Here is a 23459-nt window from a genome sequence, read left to right as displayed (position 1 = left end):
GAGTGTGTTTTTAGTAAAGTCACAGCAAGAGGAAAAACAGGAGCCACCTCTCAGGAGAGCATGTGGAACTACTGTGCTTTCTGCTCCACAACCTGCTGCTGGAGCGCTGAGAGGTGAGCGGGAGCAGGCGTTCAAATTTTAACTTCAGTTTTACTTGTTTTTATTTATCCTTACATTATTTATTCAATCCTTGAAGATCTATTTACTAGGGCTGACCCAAAAATCTTGAAGCTTATTATTATACATGCATTACCACAAAAATCCCAAATAGCACATGAAGTAAGACATAGTAATCCAACATCATTCATTATGCAGCAACATTAATTCATTATTCACAGACGAGGACGCTGATCTCCATCCAACATCAGTTAGTGACACGACACCATGTGAAGTTACAACAGCGCTAGCAAGATGTCGAAAAGGTCAAGCGTGTGGATTAGCGTCCACATTTGAGAAAGTGACCCCCAAAAGTCGGTGCACCAGATATGCCATGCTCTCTCTCTCTCTTTTTGCCTTCACGTTAATCTGATGGCATCCAGTTCATACTTGTGCCGCATTGAGAGTGTCATAGAAATGTTGCTGTTGTGACTTGAATATAAAAGTGACCAGGGTGTTTATTGAGACATGAGACTGATGTTAAATTAGCATCAGATTAACTCAAAGGGGTCAATAAATTTCAATAAGATTAAACTCAACCTGCAAGAAAGTTTGCCAGCGTCCAAGGTCCCACAGTGACTCGGGACCACACAGAACACACACAAGAAATGTGATCATGAAATATGTTCTAGTGCAGGGTTGGGAATGTCGGAAGTTAGTTTTATCTTTGATTCAGTTCTTGGTTTTACCTGATTTTGCCAAGTTGCAATGGGAATGTCCTGAGGCAGCAGATGGACTGTGACACAGAACCTCTATCATCATAACTTCTACCAATCAGATTCTGCCTCCTTCCCGTTTTTTCTTGACCAGCGAAGCCGGTTGAGAGAAGAGAGAAAACATCTTTTCCATCAGACCCAGTGTCGTTCTTCGCTCTTCTTTCAGTTACGAAATACTCACCAGTTCTGATACAACTGGTGCCTTAGCAGCATCTGTGCTAACCGTGCTAACACTGATTGGTCCAAACCACCGTGGTTCGACCACAAGCCAGTAGCTTTGAACCTGGCAGGATAGATTCTCGTTTGCAAGGAATCCAGCTGCCTCGCCGGTGCTCACTGTCGCTGTCGCCGGGTAAAATGATGGACATCCTCTGCAGCATTTCTGTCCACTGTGACTAAGCTTAATTCTGTAACAGCTGAAATTAGAGCTGAACAGTTATTTGAAATATGGAAATTCAAATATGGCCAAGTGCAATATCCAAGTCGCAGAAGCTGCAGTTTTTTTGATTGAAGGTAAAATGTGTCACAACAGACCATAAATGAAGCATTGTGGTGCAACAGAGACGCCTGGGCCTCCAGATCATTATCTCCAGACATAAGGGAACATGCTTGCATCAAAAATCACATCATCATTTTTATATTTTTTTCACTGAACATGAAATGATCATCAAGCCATAGCTAAAATTAAATTTTTGGCTCCTGTCTGTTTAATGTGCTCGCTTCAAGCTGGTCAGATAAAGAGGACTGTGTGTTTCTATAGTTCAGTCAGACTAACAGAGTGGAGATTCATCTTCCTTTACATCAGTTTCAGCAGAATCTGCCAGTTACAGTTATATGCATTGAAACTTTTTAGTATTTGTAGCAAGCTGCCCATGAAAAATAAGGCCTGCAAAGTTGGCAGGCTACACCTACACCTGTTAATTCAATGTGTCAGACAGATTTTTATGAAAATTGAATTTCCTCTGCTGCCAGTTTCATTTTCAGGCAGTAGCTACAGGTTGTGAACAAGCCGCAGGCTGCCCCGCCTACAGCTGCCTCATCATTTGTGAATTTGAAATGTTATCTCGCTGCTCTTGACGGATGGAGCTCACACAGTCGAGCGCTGCAGCCGCATGTTCGGCTGTTCACAGTTCAGCGCACGGGTGATTCACTGCACACTTAAACTTCCTGTCTGTCATTGAGTTTGTTGGCTTTATGTACAGCACAGCATTTGTCATAAGCTGGGTTCCTGTTGAGGCTGAACTCAACAGATTGTCATTAATGAAGGAGGAATTATGCATGCACGCATATGTGCAGTGAGAGCAGAGACGGCGCTAGAAGGTGGAATCAAACTTGCAACATTGAAAGCACATGCCATCACACCCGAGCAGTAACATCCCCCAAGCAGGTTATTTTATCGTTCAGATAGAGATGTAACTCGGCTCCGCTCTTCTCTTTCGGAGCTGTCAATTACTGTGTATATTTGCTGGAAAACGTGGGTACAGCTTTGCATTTAAGACTGTAGGCTGAAGTCCTGGTGCCGAGTTTATTACCCCGGGATACCGTGAGTCGTCTGAAGGATTTTTGCAATGCAAAAGCGCCAGAGCATGAGGTGTATTTTGATCAGTCTTGGGTCAAGATACTCGAGTAGGCTGATGCATGGAGGCTGCATTTATTCACATAGGATCGGTTTCTCATTTGCCCTCCTGTCTTAATATTTTTAAGCTCGAGTAAAATTGCAAGCACTCGATGACCCCATGCACTCCTGTGCAAAGAGGAGGAGTTGGGGTTGGGATGGCCATGAAAATGCATGCATTTTCCCCTAACTCTCTCTGTGTGCGTCCAGTGCGGGCTTACTGTGATAGGTTCACATCTACAGTGAGTGAGTGTCTGTCCTCGGGCAGAATAAGACAGAACACGTGCCTTGAAAGCCGCGTGGTGTGAGGCCATTCCTCTGCTCCACTGCTTCACTACCCCCCTGCAGCCTGCACATCCTCTCAGCTTGCCAGGACTTCCTCCGTGCTATTTGCCCTCCCACCCATCTCCCCACTGCTGCCCCTCGTCGTCTTCTCCTGTGTTCATTTCACAATCTCCAAACACCCTTGCAGTCCACGCTCGATTGGATTCCAAATCAATTTTGCCTCCATGAATACCTCTTAGTTCTGCTTTCCCTTTTCACAATTACTTTACAATTTTCAGCCCCGTTCTGTTTCCTCTCGCGGCGCACTGGTAGCTGATAGCTGGCGCTCTGGTTAGGATCCCTTAGTAGAACAAAAACAAGGTAGTTGACCTCGCTGACCAAGAGCTCAACAGCTCCTTGAAACTTATGATGAGCGCTTTGACTGTGTCATAAGCACCTGTTGTTACATTGCCCCCTGTGCCAGAGTGTCCTTGTTTCCCTCGCTGTAAACCCTCCTGACATTCATCATCACCATCACCATCATCAGTCAGACTTGTGTAACTATCCTTTTTCTAGAGCGATGAGGTTATCTGTATTCAGATTAACACAGAAGGTCTGAGTGCGTTTCGGGCTAGGTCAATACATAAGGGTTAATGCCAGCAGATGTTTCTCTGGCGCCTCGTTCCGAGAGCATGTTGCGCCCACACATAAACTCAAAAAACGCCGCCATGGGTAGTGATTGACCCCTTAAACAGCAAAAAGAAAAAAAGGAAAACTTGTTTACTATCTCTCTGCCTTGAGCTGAAGTTACGAGTTCAGCTGTGTTGCCAGCACGCAGCAGCATCATTACATCTGCTAATCATCTGCTCATCTTCAATAAGAAACTAATAAGCAATCTCTCAACTTCACCACAGTGATATATGTCTACGTATCATCAAAATATATCGACACCAACTCCAAGGTTCATCTCGTCCTTCCTGCAATAAGCAGGTTGGGAGGAAACTTAACTTACATTTAGAGGGTTCCTTAACATGAGAAAGTGTAGACTGTCACATTTAAAGCATACCAGGAAACAGAGGCATTATGACCTTTGAGCTGCTGGAAAGCTTTTATTCTGACAGCAGCTTAACAGCAAAAAAAACAAAACAAAACAAAAAAAGCAGCAGAGCTGACTTGACTTTAATTTTAATATAACTTGAATTAGTTGGTCAGTGAAATGAGTATATGAGAAGGCAAGCGTTGAGTACGACATGACTCTGTTTTTGTACTGATGCAGTAAGTGGTGTGGAAATGTACATTACACTGAATGCATCAACGAAACAGGTTAACACAGAGGAGCTGTTGAGTTTGTATTAACAAGAAATTAAAACAACAGCAGATCAGAAAACAGGGATTCAGGCTTTTTCACTGAAATTCGATGAAATATCCTTTAGAACTTCGGCATCCACAGTGATGTACCCGAGGGTCTTCTTCTCAATTCAGTTTTATTTATAAGATGCCAAATCATGACAGAAGTTATCTAAGGGCACATTTCACATAAAGCAAGGTGTGCACCTGACTTTTTACAGTATTACTTACAGACAGACAACATTCCCCCGTGACAGTGGCAAAAAAAAAACTTCCTTAGAACAGGAAGGAACCTCGAACAGAACCGGGCTCTGGGCGGGTGGTCGTCTGCACACACCGGCTGTTAAAACCTCATGATTTAATCATGCAGTATGTCAGTCCCCTCACCAAAGGCTTCGTGGGAGACTATGTAGAAAAGCGTATAATTGAATAGTTGTGAAGAAATGGCAGCTCGAGAATTAGTTTCGAACCCGAGTTCTTTGGCTTGCACATGTGAAGAAGCGTTGTTGTTCCGGCCGTTTTCTCCGACCGTTTGAATGAGTGTGACAGTCACATTTAGAGCAGACTTTGTGCACTGCCAGTGCTTGGAGTCCTGTCCCTCTGCATTTTCTTCTCATGTGTCCATCTGTGTTAGCGTCCTGTTATCCAGGAGAACAGCACGTTCGCAGCCCTTTGCGTCGGGGTATCAGGAGCCTTGGCCTGTGAAGCTGCTGCAGTTTGAAATGTATTCAGACATTTGAGTGGAACTGTAGAGCTTCACTCACTAGATGTGGTCCTGGACTGCTGCAGAAAGTAACTCTGGCAGGGCAGTAAATAATTATATGACAATGCAGCCAATATACATATTCTCTAAAATTCTCATAAAATATTCATACATAGGATGGAAGTATGGCACAGAATCCTGACTCACTGTGGTGCAGCCTTAAATTACATATACACTGCACTATAAGCATGCACCTTTTTCATATATATATATATATATATACACTTTTTTCAATATCTAAATATAAGGTCCCATATTGTATAAAGGTAGATGTCCATGTCTTTATTGATTATAAAGCAGGTCTAGGTTCAATATTAATACTGTGAAAGTATCAAAGCCTCAGTCCACAGAGAAATGCACACAGCCTGTATTCAGACACTGAGCCTTAAAACCAGCCGTCAGGACTTCTGGAACTTTGTGATGTCACAACAAAGCAGTCACCGCTTTCAGCCATGCCCAAGGCCCCGCCCACCTGGACCCACCATCCAGCCTTGCAAGGATTTGGTTTCTCTGAGTGTTTACCAGAAATCTGCTGTATTTTTTATTGAATCACTCAGAAAACAGTCAGCCGACCTGTTGTTGCTCAAGCTCCAGGGAGAAGCCTGAGAGAGGAGATGTAAAACTACATAAAAAAAAGAAAACTACAAGGAAACCAATCTGGCTGCTCGCTCATGTAGTAGCGTTATTAATTCAGCTATAGCAAGGACAATAAAACAATGAAACAGTCACAAAGCAGATGGATAGAAACAAGGCTGCGTGGCAAGTGAGGAAAAATGAAGAGTCGGAGCATGAAGCAGCCGAAAATCAAAAGGGAGACGCCGCGGAGGGGAATAGCAGACGAACTCTAGGTGGTCAGAGTAAAAAAAGAAAGCTACGAGCCATGCGAGATGAGCAGAGGAAGTTTAAAGAAGCACAGATAATTGTTTATTTGTCCTCCACAGATCCAGCCTCTTGTGTTTAATATGCAACCAGTGTTTCTGGTTTCAGGCGAAATGGCTCGGAGCACAGTTTCCAAATCACACACACAATGGTGTTTGCAATAAAAGTGGCTCTCCTATGGACTGAGTTCTGCCAGTGTGGCTCACATTTAAAAAATAAAAAAATATTGCAGCCCGGTGATGGGATCAGTAATGATTATAAGGAACATGTGAACTGTTTCAGCCTGCAGGCACTAACCCCAGGTTTTGTTTTTTTTTTGTGTGTGTCTGTGTTTCTTATGAACAACCAGCGGTGAAGAGGCTCATGAAAGAGGCTGCTGAACTGAGGGACCCCACAGAACACTATCACGCCCAACCACTGGAAGTAAGTCCACCACGCAACACAACAGTGCTGCAGCACCTGTCAGTATTTGTCGAGGATCTCAACGACAATAACGCTGCGTAGATAAAATGGTGAATTCATTGACATGGACATTTTTGTTTTGGCGTGATTCTTTAGTTTTGTCCTTCATTTCTATCAGTTAACAGTAATCAGTAAAACACTGCGCTCACCAAAATAATGAGATCTGGGAACGACGTGACACAAAATAAAAGTCAGCTGGGTCAAAAAACACAAGCAGTCAGAAGATCAGTTTGGTCATAAACAAGCCCCCAAGTTAGTCAAACTTATTTGGAAGAGAAAACTAACTGGAACGGTACCAAACTGCCCACAGTAAACATCATCACAGTTTTATTTTCATGTGCTGTACTCTACAGGGATTCAGTTTTGCCTCCAGATAAACTGGTTTAAATGATCTGGTGACAGTACTTTAGCTCCGGTGCTGGTTGGCCAATATCCAAACTTTGGCTCCTTTACAACCTGTTTAATCCGCTTAATGTTCGTGTCTCTCTCTTAGTACTAAACTGTGTCTGTGCTTGTATATTTGTGTGCATCTATACTGTATGTATACACACTGGCCACTTTATTAGGTAGAAAACTGCAGGCGCTCACAAATAAGAATAAATCACAATTCACAAATCATATTAAAAGTGATTTATTCTTATTTGTGAGTGCCAATGACTCTTGGTCGGCCAAAATTTCACTTTTTAGAAATTTGAGTAACAAAATCAATAGACAATAGCTGTTTGTTGTGAGCACTATCTGAATATTTTTACATTTAAACACCCTCTGCAGATCCTGTGGTTATAATAACTGCTCAGCATTAGCACGACAAACAGCCACCGTTCACAGTTAAAGTGTTGTCACTTCAGACTAGAGATGAGAAGCCACTGAGCTCTCATGTCTGTAGCATGTGCTCAGTGTGACATTCCCGTCTTCTCCGCAGGATAACCTCTTTGAATGGCACTTCTCCGTACGCGGGCCCCCAGATTCGGATTTTGATGGCGGGGTTTACCACGGCAGGATCGTACTCCCCCCGGAGTACCCCATGAAGCCTCCTAGCATCATCCTCCTCACAGTAAGAAGCGGACAAAGGCCACATGTCACCCGCACGCCATTATTCTCCCGCTGAAGCGGAACAGGGAGACATGAGATCAGATGATCAAAGAGTGTGAAAATGGACAGCGTGTCATTTAACCTTCAGACATTTCTGGTTGCATCACACGCAGAGACAGTTGTCAGAGTAAAGCTCGGGCTGTCACAACACTGTCAGAGGAAACTGCACTGGTTTTTGTGAGAATATGAGATTGTCTTATTTTATTCAGACGACTGCGTGACACCTGCACTAATGGCAGCCTGATAAAAGCCAGAGTTCTCTTGAATTGTTTTGATAGACACTTTTTCATTTTGTCCATCTACTTTTTCTCTCTTTTTTTTAATTCTATGTTTCTTTTTCTGTTTGCATTCGTTGTTTGAAAACTTTTACTTTAGCAGAATAGCAGCCTGCATTTCCTTTTTCTTTACTCTCAAACTCCTTCAAACTTCAACTTCAGTCTGCTTGTCATAACTTTTGAGAATGTATGTTTTATTCATTTCTCTCCAACCACATACTCATCTCCACCCTCTTTTTATTGACTTTCCTTTCTAGCCCAATGGGAGATTCGAAGTTGGGAAGAAGATTTGTCTGAGCATCTCTGGCCACCATCCGGAGACGTGGCAGCCCTCTTGGAGCAGTAAGTTTCCTCAGTGATAATCCTCAAGTTCTCCACAGTCCCTGAGTCGCTCGAGTTGGTTCTTCATACAATTACAGGTCTGTGTTTTAGTGGAGCTGGAAATTCAAAGAAATTTCTAGCAAAAATTTGGAAAAACTATTGATGTTCTCTGAGGATTTACTCTTCTCTGCAGCAGCGTATGTGTCAGCACATGCACAGTTATGAGCAACGTTGTGAGTTCAGCATCAAACTTCATTCCTTTACTCACCAACAGCTGTCTCCAGCGGTGTGACGCAACGCCATTGTTAACTCTTGTTCCTATCGCTTCTTTTCCTCTACTGAAGTTAGCATGCTAACCAGCTAGCCCAGCCCCTCTCGACACTTTCCGATAGCGACTCACTGTAGCCTCCAGTCTGTTTGTCAATTCCTTTAATAGTTCGCGATCAATTTTCTGGGAAAAATAAGAACTCCTACACATGTTTATCCACACAGTCGCACCTGACACCGAGGTGCTCCCAGTACTATCCTCCCTCCAACTGTCTAAGAATCAATACCTATACAGAACAGTATGAGTTATAAACAAACAATATTTATTGAATAGAATATTTTCTATACAATCTTAAGCTGACTGAATATTAACATTAACATAAATAAGATATGGTAGAAAATATAAAATGTAGAAAATAATAAAATATAACTGAGCTTTGGCTCTTCTGCCTGGTGATTAGTACAGTCCGCACAATATTCAACAATTAGCCTGACTACACAATGTAAACATAAACCTGGAGGCTATGGCTGCAGCTGTAATTAATTAATATTATCAGCTGAATCAGGCCCATTCAAACAGGCTCCCCCAGATTACATTTTATGCATTTTTAAATATAAAATACTATTTATTTTTACGGCTCGGCTGAATACTTGATGTTTATTTTTTACTGAGCGATGTGAATCCATATTGCCCAGCATGTCTAGCTAATCAGCATTTTAAATTCATTACTTAATCAGTAGTCAATGTCAATCCAATCTTGCATTAGTCCAGAGTTGCAAGTAAACATTGACTGAGAGACCAGATAATCATTGACTTGGAATTTCATTTCGTGCATATGAACGCATGTTTGTGGATAAAAGGAACTGATAAGCTCAGGAGTATTCTGATGGTTCAGACGATTTGGAAACGGTTCTTGCCTGGAACCGGCTCTCAGTCCCCATCCTGAGGTAAAAGACATTGAGGGTTGGTGCTATTATTTGTACTTAAATCACTCTTTTCCCTTTACATTTAGTCATTAGGCTGATGCTTTTATCCAGAGCGACTAACAAGTGAGGCACATCACTGAAGCTTCAGTGCAGGAGGAAACCTTGCTGTAAATACTAAGTGCTACATGTATTTAATAAGTGCAAGTAGATGAGGTATAGAAGTGCACTGAAGGTACAGAGTAAGTGCTAGTCAGACATGTAAGGGTGTTAAAGGTGTTTGGAGAGGACGTGGTCTCTGAAGAGATGAGTCCTCAACAGATTATTGAAAATAGAGAGGGACGCTTCTGCTCTGATAGCACTCAGTAGCTTGTTCCTCCATCAGGGAACCACAGACCAGAACAGTCTGGACTGAGACTGTCTTGTGTGAAGGGCTGGCAATGCCAGACAGCGTTCTCTGGAGGAACGCAGTGGCCAAGAAGGAGCATAAGGCTGAATGATTGAGTTCAAGTAGATGGGTTGCTGACCCAGAGGTCACTCTGACGGCATGCATTAGAGAATTTGATTTGGACGGCCGTGGGCAGCCGGTGGAGGTCAGTGAGCAAGACTCACATGGTAAATACAACACGATGTACATCTCCACGGTATTCATTTCATCACTACAACAGAGTCGTGTCAGGCTCACCACTCTGCTGCAGAGTTTCTCTTTTTAACACACATGCATTGCCTGACCATCGGTGAAACTAAAGACTTCCTGCAAATATTTAAAGAAACAGAAGAAACTATTTCCTTTGAGGTGGTAGTCGGAAGTGTTGGGTTTGATTGATGGTAGAATATCAGCAATCAGAGAAGAAGTGTTTCTGAGTGAGCCACGACTGTGTTGTACTGACGATGATGAATTAATGAAGTGTCGAGTTTGTATTGACAGCAAACAGCATAAACAGCAAATTAAAACAGGAGCTTATCGGTAAACAGGTAGGCTTATATATATATAATGACATATTTATAAAACTGGGGAAATTAGAAATGAAGGCTCTGTCTGCTGTTGGGGTAATTAAAGTCTATATATGATACGGTGCTGTAGTGTTTGGTTGGACTTGAGTATTGAAGTTCATCTACAGTATAATGCAGCAGTTCCCAACCTTTTTCCATTTCATGGCCCACTTGAAAATCTCAAATAATGCAAATAATGTGTTCACAAATACTGTGTTCTGTTTATTTGAATAACGATGGAACATGCAGGGCTGAACTGAATATGTAAGAAGCTCAATTTCTCTTTTCTCATCCGTCTCCTGACTGTTTTTATTTTTAAATCTTCCTGTTGCTGACCAGCTTTCCGTTTTGATTCTCCAGTTTTTACCATGAATGTAAAACAGAGATGGTAAACAGGTGTACAATGTGGTCTGGTGGCAAAGTGGTCCCTATCATCATTGGCTTATCACTGTGATAGGTCTTAATATGAGAAAAAAAAAGTTTTTAAACATTTTAAATGTTTTTAAAGATAATTTCATTTTAAAACCAGAGTGTACCCCACCCTCGCCCGCAGCTGGAATAAGAAGAAAAAAGGGTAGGCAGTATTGCTAATCAATACAGGAATTAATGAGCATTTTTAAAAATTATTTATATGTATTTATAAATATATTTTAATAATTACATTTTTTTCACCAATATTGTACCGTTTTTTTAATGATTTGTTGGCGCGCAATACCAATACCTTCGCAGCCCACCAGTTGGCCACGGCCCACAGTTTGGGAACCACTAGTATATTGTGCAACATGGACCCACCAGAGACGGGCTGGGGCTAGCTGGTTAGCATGCTAACTTCGGTAGAAGAAAAGACGTGACGGAGAAAAGAGTTAACATTGATGTTGGCAAGTAAAGGAATAAAGTTTGATGCTGACCTCACAATGTTTCTTCTAGACTAGTACGTAAACAGCTGTTAATGCTAACGTTAGCTATGTAGCAATAGCAAAACTTACAAACAGCTCCTTTAGTGTTAACATTGGTCACGGCAAATTAGTTAATATTTTTTGAATACCAGAAGGTGAGGCTGTTTGTTGGCAGAAGGGCATGTTCAGAGTCAAAGTTGATAATTTGTTTCTACCAAGAACTCATTTCAGTTCTCTTCTGGCGATCCGTCCTTTTGCTGAGTTCTGCTTTCATGTTCCTTCTCAGCATGAGACTTTAATCAGTGGGAACTCAGTGGGACACGGTGCATCTTCCTCAAAGCACTTCTCCCTACTGGTTTCCTCTCATAACCAAAAAAAAAAAGAAAAAAGGTTTAAATCAATAACACAATTAAGTGGAAGATGGAAGGTTGTTCTAAAGCTCTTTTTCTTCTTTTTTTTTTACCAACATGCTGCATGTCACATGGCTGCCCATGCCTTGGAGATTTGACTTTCCCTGCTGTGTTCTTAAAATGTTGTGTACAAGTTGTGTCTCATCCTGCTTGGAATGACCGCAGGAGGCCCGGCTCTATAATTACACTGGGTTCTGAGCGTTACAGGCAGGCCAGCTGTAGTGATGCCCTGGTTATGCTCATTACTGTTGGCTGCTGCTTTAGTTCGTATGATACGCCTACATATTTAATTAAGTGTGGCTAAGTAATTCAAACATTCCCTCTGATGTCACTTTGTAGAAGATTTATAAATTCCATATTTTACATATTCCTATTTATTTAGATACATATATGAATATATACTTATTTATGAATATGTTTATACATTTTTCCTCAAGCTGTTTTCTTGGTCTGTTTGTACTTAATAGTGTTTGTGTCTGAAAATAAGACCGCCAATTTCTTTTTACCACACATTTTTAATTTACATTCACACAGGCTGTCAAATAGAAAAAGTAGCATTCAAATTATTCAGACTCCCCTCATCAATCTGCACTTAATACCCCATAAAAACAGAATTTAAAAAATTTTTTTTGCAAATTGAAACTGAAATCTACATTGATATAATTATTAAGACACTTGAAACTTGAAATTTAGCTCAGGTTCCTCCCATTTCTCCTGATCACCTTTGAGATGTTTCTACACCTCGATTGGAGTCTATAATACAGATGTTTCCAGCAGAAATATTTTTCGTAGCCTTCCCCCTCGACACGGTCCTGACTCCGAGCTCTGCACCTCACGACTTGGGTGGTTCTGGCTCAGGAGGTTGAGCAAGATAGTTTAACTTAGTTTATGATAGAATAGTTTTTCTTTTTTAGTAAAGTTTCTGTTTTCACTTGGTCGTTATGGGGTGTTGAGTGTAGATTGATGAGGGAAAACATAAGAAAATGTGAAAAAACTGAAGAGGTGTGAATACTGTCCGTATGCACGCGGATCCATTCATCTTTTTCAGAACCTAAGAAAACTCAGAAGTTAGAAAGCTGGCACTGAAAAGAACTTTATCTCTACAGACACTCTGCTGCGAAACTAAAATGTGCTGCTGCTTCAACTAACTTTCTACTCTTACTTTGAGTTTTCTGTTTTTTTCTACTTAATTCAAATTAAAGTGCAGTCCAATTTATGTAATGAGTTTCCATCTCAAAGCTCACTGCACCTTCATGATTTGACAAGGTGTGAAGAGCGTACACCACTAGCTCAGTTTGACGGGGGGAAACGTCAATCTAATACATCACAAAAGCAGAGGGTTTTTCAGCAGCAGATACAGGTTGGTGTTGAAGAAGTTACAGCATTTTATTATGAAGGGAATGTTCAAAGTTGCCATAAGATAAATTCATTGTAATGAAAATGAATTATTCAAAATTTCCCATAATTCATAATTCAGTTCATGTTCACTTTGGCGTTGTAATGGTTTAAGAGTCTCTTCATGATCTAAGAAGGTCATCCCAAAATGTAAGTTACACACCATAATGGAGAGTTAATGAGGTGTAATTATTAAGAGGTGCTCATGGTGGTGGCTGCTGTAAATTATTGTGACTAGACAGAATAATAATCCTGATTATGATCAGGTTTTTGGAGTTTGTGCGTGTAAACATCAGGATTCATGGATGAGGCGCATCAATAGTATGTACGTGTACTGTCACACAGATGTAATGATAATTCCCTGAGTGCAGTTCTTGTGGACTTTATCAAAGAGCGTTGGCGGCTGCCAGATGTAAAGAATAAGGTGATCTTCCGATGCCTTTACTGTGCTGCCATGTACTGTAGCTCTGACATGACTTCTGAGTGGCTCAACTTATCTTGTTGTAAGCACAAACAGGAAGTAATTAACCTCAGAGCAAATAAAATAAATGCCGCATTTCCTTTTATGTAGTACTTAGTACTTACGCCAAGGTCTCTCACACTGTGCTGCAGAAGCTTTAGTGTTGTCCCTCAATTGTAAGTCGCTTTGGAAAAAAAGCACCTGCCGAATGAGTAAATGTAAATGTGTTTATACGTATCAATAAAATTGATCTGCCAAACGACGGAGTGTGTTAAAGGGCATTAAAAGCCCATACCAGTTATTTTGCTTGTTCAGGCCAAATAACTACCATCCACTTACACTTTTTTGGTAGTGCCAGTCATGTCATTATTTTAACTTTTCTTTCTGAATTCTCTGAACTTTCAAAATAAAATGTTCGGGTTCTACACCCACCTTAAAATTCAGTGCTTTGCCTGACAAAACAAACTCACAATAATCATGAACAATCTTTTAAAACATAAAACATAGGCCAGACTGTTGCAACAAAACACAAACCATGAAGCGTTTCGATCCTGGGTCTGAAAAACAATATGGCCGTTTACACATTCATACAAGTTCATTCTGACTGTTTGCCAGATAATGCCGACCAACGCAGGTCACGGCTCATTGCAGTCCAACATCCAGAATAGGATATCAACACACCAAGGGAGGTATCACACATTAAGTGTGTGCAGGGATCATTTTACTGTTAATGACTAGTCGTCAAAGGCTGCAACACAAGGCAAGGCTTTTTGTGGAGAAGCCACAAAAAGAAGAAGTCGTCAGGGAGTTTCAATACAGATCACAACATCTGAGAGGAAACATTTTTGTGTGTATGTATCAAACAGTTAAGGTTTCTATAGTTTCAGTCGACAGCAGCTTCAAAATGCTACTGAAAGAAGCTTAATTCACTCTTATAGTAAGTTTAACAAACTTACGATGTACGACCAAATGGAAATCTATAGATCATTTATAACAGGTACATATAGCTTTGTAGTTTCTGATATAAGTGCCTAGTTTATTTGCAGTAAATAGTCAATCTGTTAATTACACCGGGGCTTCAGCATTATCCGTACCCTTGAACCCAGAGTAGGAAAAAGCAGCTCTTCTCCTCCTTCCCAAGATGTTCTCCTGTGAGAAACTACTCCAGGAGCACGTGGTATGTCTCCAGTCTGCACTGGCTAACTCAAAGGAAGAAGTAGCCAGAGGTTTATTATGGTGAAAGTAAATTAACTTGGTCATCAGACAGGGTACCATCAGGCCCCTTCAGCTACCGGCCACTTCTTCCATTTAATTTTTGAGCCTCTTAAATAAAAAATTTTTTTAAAAAGTGTCCAACACAGCAGGATTCAGGTGAGCGCTGAAATCATTCTGCTGTGAACACATAGTCCACCACCATCTGTGCTCTCTCTCTCTCTCTCTCTCTCTCTCTCTCTCTCTCTCTCTGCTCACCTCAGCACCATTTCGTTCTCAGTATACTCTGGCTCAAACTGATATGGTGCAACAGTCCCTCCACAGAAAGTGTGATTGTCTTCTCCTTAACATATCGCTGCCTGACCTTTTCCTTTCAAAGTGTTATGACTTTGCAGAGTTACTTCTTTGCTAACGCCGGTTTGTTTACTAAGAAATATGCAGACTCTCAAGGTCTGATCAACCAATGAGAGTGAACGTAGAAGGGGTGGTGCATTTATGTGCTATCATGCAGCTAAAACTTACTTAGCTTACTTCCTCATTAAGAAATCTGTATCAGGACTTCAGCCCCGCCCACTACGCTTCTTGCCCCAGGTGGACAGGTGAAAGAGCAGAGAGTATCACGATGGTTCGAGGAGGAAACATCGGAGAGACTCAGCCACATGTTTGAGCCTCAGTCAGACCCAGACTCGGATCAGAAGTCTGTCTGTTGAGACCAGAATCAGAGACTAGCAGACGTATCAATACAGTTAGCGTAGTTAGCATCTTTTATCTGTGTATGCTGTTTGGTAGCTTGTAACTAGCAGTGGCTGACACAGTGTGAGTGGCTGTGCTAATACTAACTCTCCCTCTCTCCCTCTCTCTCTCTCTCTCTCTCTCTCTCTCTCTCTCTCTCTCTCTCTCTCTCTCTCTGTGTGTGTGTGCTGACGAGGTTTCAGGTTTATTTATTTTTCATCAGAGGGAAGTCTTTAACACAATTACATTTTTACAAAAACCAGTGTTGATGTGTGTTTCATTATGAGGCGTTAGCTGTGTTGGGTAAGTCTGTGTGAGTTGATGAAAAGAACCGAAATGAATGAGCCCCTGTAAAGTGGGAAAAACCCATTTAAAAATTACAGTGCCACATTAATTGTGAAATGGCTTTAAGCAGACAGGATTTACTGGGCCGATGCACTGCGATACCTCTGGAATGGTCCGTTAACATTCAAACCCAGAATACTGGAGTGCATGTAATGTCAGTGTGGATGTTTGATAGTTATTAAGATAAAATCCAACGTGGAAAAACCTTCAATGTAGGCTTATCCGTCAAAGACAGATATAAAGGGTTTCCAGATGCTTCATTCAGTATATTGGATCAACCAGAGCACAGATGAAACACAGCCAGTCATAACATAGACACAAACAAACCCCTGACCTCGACCATATTGTAAAGCGTGTCTCCTGCCAGCTGGAGAATGTGTGAGTACAGACTCATGGTAGATGTCCTCACAGACGCCGGGGCTAAATCCGGGCTTACACTCACAAAACAAAGCATCATTCCCACTTACGTAACCCGGGTTCTGAACATGACGACATGTGCAACCTGTCATGTAGTTTAACTTTCTCTGTTTTAACAAGCAATGTTTAACATGTTCTGTTTTTAAATTTTCTAATTTTCTCTTCCTGTCTGTTTCTTCTCCAGTCCGAACTGCCCTAATAGCTATCATCGGATTCATGCCAACAAAAGGAGAAGGAGCGATAGGATCTCTTGATTATACCCCAGAGGAGAGGAGGGCCCTTGCCAAAAAGTAAGATTTGGTAGATGAAAATCTTTCCAATGTTTACTCTCTGCAGAGCGTGTGTGTTGTGCATGCAGTGTTGTGGATAGAGAATGATAATGAGGGAAATGTGTGTAGCCATGTGGAACAGCGTGTATCATATAGATAATATGATCTTGCCAGTGGGACGAACAAACACGCAGGTAGATGATGATATCGGTGCCGGCGTCACGTCGCATGACGCCGGTTCAGTGGCATCGACACCGTACGAGCATGTGAACGTAATCAGCACCTGAGCCCCCGGAGGACACGGCTCCTGCTAATAACTGCCTAATCACAAAGGGAAAGGAGCCCGCCCAAGCCGGTCCTGCTAATGCAAGATGACAAATTCATTATCGCCAAAATATCCGGTCCCTGGAGGGAGCATGAATGGGCACATTGCTCTTCTTTTCACACTGCTTCCCCCCCCCCAAGAGAAAATGGTACAAAGCCAGAGAGGGATAAAATCCAGCTAAAGTCGCTCTTCTATTAGCAGATGAGGCGGGGTCTTGATCAGCCGGCTGTTTCATTAGCACATGGAGATGAGATCGACACTAAGACGCACTTTGCTATAAATACGTGGCTGCTTATCTCCCTGATGGAAACCCTTCTTTTTTTTCAATCCAAGGTTGAGGCAGCACTTCTCTTTTGTGTGTGTGTGTGTGTGTGTGTGTGTGTGTGTGTGTGTGTGTGTGTGTGTGTGTGTGTGTGCAGCCTGTTGCAGTGGCTCCTGCTTGTTTTGTTATTTTTCTAACTTTTTAGGTTTCTAGTGTCTTCATACTTTTTATAGTTTTTTCTCTGTAACTTATTTAAGCTGTGCCATCTCCAGGGTTAGGGGTTAGTGAAAAGACACCATGGAGTTACTTCTTTCATTCAGCTACCTTTTTTTTTTTTGAATGCTATCAATCAGCCGCGCTACCGCTGTACAGAAACTCCAGCATTGCCGCCAGAACAACAGACACCCGCACAGAAATCAAGGGGGACGCACAGAGGATGTAGAAGGAGGAACGAAGTGTCAAGCAAACAGAGATGGGTCTCTGGTGGAGGAGAGCGAATCTCCCTCCTGTCATCGTCGGCAACATCAGGTCACTGAGCAATAAGATGGACAAGCTCGCGGCCCTAGCAAGGAATCAATCAGTCACTGTGTGTGTTTCATCCCTCGGAGAGACTGTATCTGAAAACTGGTTCCAGTACAGCGGTGCCCCTAATGCTCCGATTGATGGATCCTTCATGGCCCAACCTATCCCAAGATTCATTGTGCGGCGGTAATGAAAATAACAAGTCAGGAGCGAGAGGAGCGGAGCTTTGTGTCGCGACAGTAAAGGCGGACACGGCTGGTGACGCAAAGGGAAAATCCTCCCTAAGCCAGACCATTTGGCTTCGGCCTTCGCGGTCGACAGTGGCGTTTTACTTCTTTACTTCCTCTTCCTTCCTAACGACGTGCTGTATAATAAAAAAGCAATTTCTCTGCGAGGATCAATAAAGTTTTTCTGATCCTGATCTCCGGTTTCTGTGCCCCGGGTGACGGTGAGAGCTGTCAGTCGGCGAAGGCACGGCAGGTTTTCAGAGTTTGTCAAGTTCACGACTGACAAGTGAACTGCCACCGGAGTTGGCTAGCTTGAGATGTGGCGGGACTAACGCGGAGGTGTGGTCTGGTGGATGTGGACACTTGGTAAAAGATCATTTTCAGTTAACAGTTACTGCTACAAATGAGGTAATTTAGTTCAACAAATCCAACGTTTTTTAACATCACATAACATCACATCAGAATAACAAAAATAAATATGTATTTTACAGAAAGAGAATATGAAGGAATACACTGATATAGTATTCTCTAATAGTTTTTGTACATCCCCACCCTCAAAGTATATTTCCCATAATCCCCGAATGGTGTCTCCACCACCCGTCAGTTGAATTATGTAAAGTTGCAATGTGTTTTTTTGGGTACAGTAGTTCGGTGCAGTAATCATTTCCCTCTATCTCCTGGAGAAGGGTGCCAACATTTTCTGTTGCTTCAAGCTGTGTAAATGATTGTCTAGCCATAGACTTGTGTGACTCGCCTGTAGTGGGCCGGAGGGGGGGGCAGCTGTCACAGCATGCATTAATATTTGACAACTCAACTCAAGGGGCAGTTTTTATTTTTATTTTTTTCAAGGAAGCCTTCGGATCGAGCGTTTTGGAAACTCCTCATGCCATACTTTATATATTTAACATTCTGCATGTTTGTTCTGTGAAACGGGATCTTACAACTTATAACAAGTATAAAATAGTAGCTGTGTGAATATACGTTTGCACATTTTTGATTGGCCTCTGCATTGTGCTGCAGCAAACTTTATCTGAGGTCCAACTTTTTACTTGACAGCCCTACATCTATTTTTTTTTTTTCTTGAAAAGACCTCTTGTTTTGGGAGCCACACTATTCTGAGAGTGGTCTATATGTAATGGATATGGCTTCAAGTCTGACTCCGAGGACAAAATTGTTCCAAATGGCGACTCTCGAAGGCCCCGGGGGAAAAGCCCGCTATCACAACCTCCTCCTGGCTGCATCCTACTGCCGCCCCAATTTCTCTCCAAGAGAATGTATCATTGTAATCCTGACTGGAGCAATCATACAAGAGTACACACTTTAAGACACACAAAAAGCGACGGACGCAGTGAAGACCCTGACTACGCTTAGATCTCCCCACGCGATTGTTGGATTGTCTTTTTGGAAAGTTACCAAAGAGACAAATTTTCCCACTCTGCTGTTTCCACTTGGGGGGGGGGGGGGGGGGGGGGGCAGTAAGGGAGGCCACACACACACAGATACATCTGTCACAAAGTTATTTATTTAACTCAAATGAACAAACACACTGCGTCACAATACCGACGCGTTAAAACTTAATGATTCACGAACCAATGATTGACACAACATCGTTAAACTCGCTGCTGTCCTCTCAGCATGCGTCCCAGATTTTACAAGCCAAATCACCAGCTTTGGCGTCTCTCCGTGCTGAGATGTGTTTTCCTCAACGATCAGCGCTTGTTGCCTAAAAGGCTTCTAACGGTCGTCCATCAAACAACCACGGAGTCTGTCTGCGTGGCGTCCGCTTTAGGAGACGTAAACTGCCTGTTAAAGCTGTCATAGTCCAGTGGCGTGATGACTGGAGGCATAAGAGAACATTTGCCGTGCCTTGTGAAACGCCGGATGCCTAATAAGCCCTGCTTCTTCCCCATCTACATCTTAACTTCACTTGAATAGGATCCAATTCCCATTTTTTGCTCCGGAGGAAGACTGTGATTTGGATCGTTTAATACCATGATGTATCCAAATCTATCCATGCCACCTTTAACCTGAGGAGCTGTACAGTCCTCTTTGCAGCTCTTACATCAGTCCATTAGCCGCTGCAAGAGACGATTAGATTCTATAAGACAAATCCGCAGAAACCTCTTTTATTTGATGCATTATTTTTATATTTTTTCCACATCACTGCACTAAGCAGCTGCGTTGATCCTTCTCTTAGCAATATGGCACTGAACCTCACCTCCAGGACTGACATGAGGCCTAAAGGTGCGTGCAAAGGTCTGACCTCCAAGCAAGGACCTGCCACGGGTGGTGAAGACGCTCTAACAGCTAATGACATAAACGCACTCATGGGCAGCTCAGTCTAAAAATCTTTCAGACGTCATAATCATGGTGCAACATTACCACTGACCGAGCACCGGATGACGGGACTTTTCTTTTTTTTTCTTTGGCAGATAACTTAGTGAGTCATCCTCTGCGTAGGCCGTTTACTTTGTGGGATTTGACATTTAAATGCATTTAAACGCCTGAGTTCTTTGTCTGGTTTCTCTTTCTTTGTTCGTATCAACCACGGCACACTCTACAACGTCAGCCAGCAAATCTAAACTGGGGCTCTGTATCAAACACACTGTTGACTGGATGCCCAGTTCACTGCTCCAAAATAATTGTGTATGTGTGTTCATTCATGTTCACACTGCCACAGTCAAGATATTTTGGGAAATCAACTCTCCTTCAAGGGGCTGGTTGAGGAGCAGGACTTGATTTTAGGGTTAAAGTTAGTTGGGTTTAGATTAAGGCGTAAGTTTAACCAATTATTAATGTGATTAAACACGTTTTATTTACCAGAGTAATGAGGTAAATGGATCTGGTGTTCTCTTGACGTCTTTTTCAGCCGTTGGAGAAACCATCACAATCAAGAGTTTTGTGTTATGAGTGGGGACGTCATCATCCTACGTAGCTAGTTAGCTACTTAACTATGTTGACTATACTGACAGTGTTGTTGTCACTTGACAGAGATAACAGCTTTTAAATTATATAACTATTTAATCGGTGCATCAGGTTAACGTCTCCTAGCAGGTGCTACCTGGACTGGTTGTAAACTCTTTAGGAAGTTTACTAGGAGTTTAGCCGGGTTATTTTTCTAACGTTCACAAAACAACATATACTAGCGGCAAGCCAGTGACAGGAAGTGACAGGCTCGTACTACGCGGTAAATGCTATTGGAAAGCCAAAAAGTTGGAAGAAAGATCCTTAAGCTACAGTTGCTAATACCAAGAGCAAATCTCTGTGTGAACTTTCAGTCAGACACAGACACAAGAATTTGAAATAATTTATGAAAGTTTAAAGTTTTTTTGGAAAGTCTCAGGAACTTCTACCTGCTCAGGTCTGTACTTATTCTGCTGGAGGCACCTTTCCCAAATCTCTACAACAGAGATGGTGAGAGAAAAGTTAATGTGGCCCAAGAGGAGAATAAAACCTAGGTTGAAAAACAGTAGAATCTTGAAGCACGTGGTTGTGATATTGTGTGTTTAAAATAAGGCTTTGCGGTTAATGCAATATAGTGGAATAAGACGTGTAGCTGGAATCACAATCCCACTTCATTGCATCCACGTAGCGTGATGTATTTTAGTGAAAAATATCGATGCTCTCAGAACGTCAAAGCGTTGGATGAGAGGTGCCTTTGCAGCAGCATGACCTCACCATGTACCGCCTGTTCTCCGGCAGGTCCCAGGACTTCTGCTGCGAGGCGTGTGGCTGCTCCATGCGCTCCGCCCTCCTGGCCCTGACCCCCAACAGTCATCCCAGCGCCGAGGACCACAAGGCCAAAGAACTGGCTCAGCAAATCAACTTCAAGGTAAAAAAAAAACAAAAAACGCTTGCAATTACAATAACTTCCTCTGTCTTGTTGACTTTTACTTAAATTATATGCGTAACTATGTGAATAAAATCTGCAGTTGGGGGGATGAGTTGCATTGACAGTAGCTTAACGATCACATTGAAACAGGCAAAGTGATAAGAAATAAATAGTGACTGAAGATAGTATTTACTGTCTGTCCTGCTTGGACTCTAACATTTTTTACTTTATGGTAACAACCAGTCACATCTGTTTCTCTTGAGCCCACAGTCCAGTATATTATTATTGTTATTATCATTGTTTAATGTTGTCTGGGGAATGCACAGTGTGGACGAGGAGTTGTACGCAGTTGTCTGTGTGTTGATGCAGGCGGAGTCCAGTTTATCCAGACAGGCGAGCGAGAGCGGAGGAGCAGAGAGCAAACCCTCCACACTCACCCAGGGAGACTCCTCCACGTCTGCCAGCCAGGAAGAAGCTGACTGGCCCCAGGCCGAACAGGTAGGTGTTGTACTGTTCTGGGGTTAAACAGGACGGCACATACCCTGCCTACGGCCAAACCACCACCTACAGAAGAGGCTGTCCCTCTGGTTTTTATATGTTTGTAGCTTATCAACCTCAAATGATGTAAAAACAAAAAATGACTTGCAATAATATCATAAATGATTTGTTTTGTTGTTCTCACATGTTTTACTATCTACAATTTCAGTTCATTTTATCATGCTAAAGCAATTACCTTGCATATTCTAGAAATATGACACTAACCACTTAGTCACCTTAGTTATAATTATATATTTTTGTCAAGGTGATATTGTTTTTTAAAATGCAGCTGGGAGCCGCTGAGTTTACCTCCTGAATTATTCACTCTGCTGGATTTATTTAAATCATTGCTGCAGCCCACTCCACTAGCTGTTGCTAGTAGGGATCGAAATAAAAAATAAAATCTGAGGAAATCAGGAAGTCAGTCTAAAAACTTTAGCAATTTTGGTTTGTTAACATCATTATCATATAATTTCTATCAATTATGAGAGTATTTTATTCACCAAGGTAATAAAGACTGTTGGTAAAAACCTCAGCTTGTGCAGCAAATGAAATATCAAATCGAGACATCATCACATTAATACAAATATCCAACACCACCATAAAACGGTCCTGTTCATTCGTTTGCAGCATTGCCAGTAATGTCTTTATACAACCAGAGATATTAAAGAGATATAGAAGTATAGAAGTAGTATAGAAAAATATTTGACAACAAATTTTATATCATCTGATCGTATAAATCTTCAAATTGCCCAATTTACATCGTGTTTTTCCAACCTCCATTGATTTAACTTCTCACCTTGCTGCAGGGATGCACAGTGTCCTCCCGGGTGTGTGTGTGTGTGTGTGTGTGTGTGTGTGTGTGTGTGTGTGTGTGTGTGTGTGTGTGTGTGTGTGTCAGTACACTGTGACATCACATTTGGGTGTGGTGCCGCACGCTGCCTTTCAGTCTGGTTTGAAGTTACTCTTCAAGTTGAATTTCAGGCGTGTGAAGCAACGTGCAGCTGTTGTTCCTGATAAAGTTTGTGAATAGAATTCAGTTCTTCTCCTTTTCTTCCCGTTCTCCTCCGTAATGTTGCAGGAGGATAAAGATGCAGTCAGTTCACATGCTTCTTCCACAGGGGGCGGGGGAACAAAACGGTTAAGGTTTGGGAATAGCCGATGTTGTGAGGCATATTGAGAGTTTCCATTCGCCCCGCTCAGCCTCCTTCACCTGATGTTTGGCATAATTAAAAGACAGACGTGTCTGTAGCATTCTGCATTTTGTTTTTCAATCCATTTAAGCTCCTAAACATTGGACAGAGCCGTGGGTGCTCCAGGTCTCCACAGTGTACAATCAAAAGGATTATGTGCTGCCTGCCTGTAGTCAATTACCCATCTTTCACATTGTTCCTTTTAATTGGTGGCATGCTTCATCACCTGCTGACGGCCCACTGAGCTCCCAAATCATTTTGAATTCGTATGGAAGGAAGTGATTCTGCATGCTGACTGTGCAGCAGCGCCCTGCCAGCTGTGTTTGTTGTTAGTGTGTGAAATCAAGCAGC

General features: G+C 42.1%; 1 protein-coding gene across 2 annotated transcripts in view; it reads left to right on the top strand.

Moving 5' to 3' along the window:
• ube2j1 (ubiquitin-conjugating enzyme E2, J1) overlaps positions 1-23459 on the top strand; it is a 41328-nt gene that overhangs the window by 12377 nt on the left and 5492 nt on the right. For both annotated transcript variants that reach the window (XM_023414866.2, XM_023414865.2), the window contains exons 2-7: positions 6090-6163; positions 7125-7256; positions 7827-7911; positions 16126-16231; positions 21249-21378; positions 21748-21876. In XM_023414866.2, coding sequence (XP_023270634.1) covers positions 6104-6163; positions 7125-7256; positions 7827-7911; positions 16126-16231; positions 21249-21378; positions 21748-21876 — 642 coding nt within the window. In that variant the 5' untranslated portion in view covers positions 6090-6103. The remainder of the gene's footprint in view (positions 1-6089; positions 6164-7124; positions 7257-7826; positions 7912-16125; positions 16232-21248; positions 21379-21747; positions 21877-23459) is intronic.

Source organism: Seriola lalandi, unplaced genomic scaffold, assembly GCF_002814215.2.
Source record: "Seriola lalandi dorsalis isolate HSWRI2012SDOR001 ecotype SW California unplaced genomic scaffold, Sedor1 jcf7180002054544, whole genome shotgun sequence".
Classification (NCBI taxonomy): Eukaryota; Metazoa; Chordata; class Actinopteri; order Carangiformes; family Carangidae; genus Seriola; species Seriola lalandi.
This window is presented reverse-complemented; position numbering and strand designations above follow the sequence as displayed.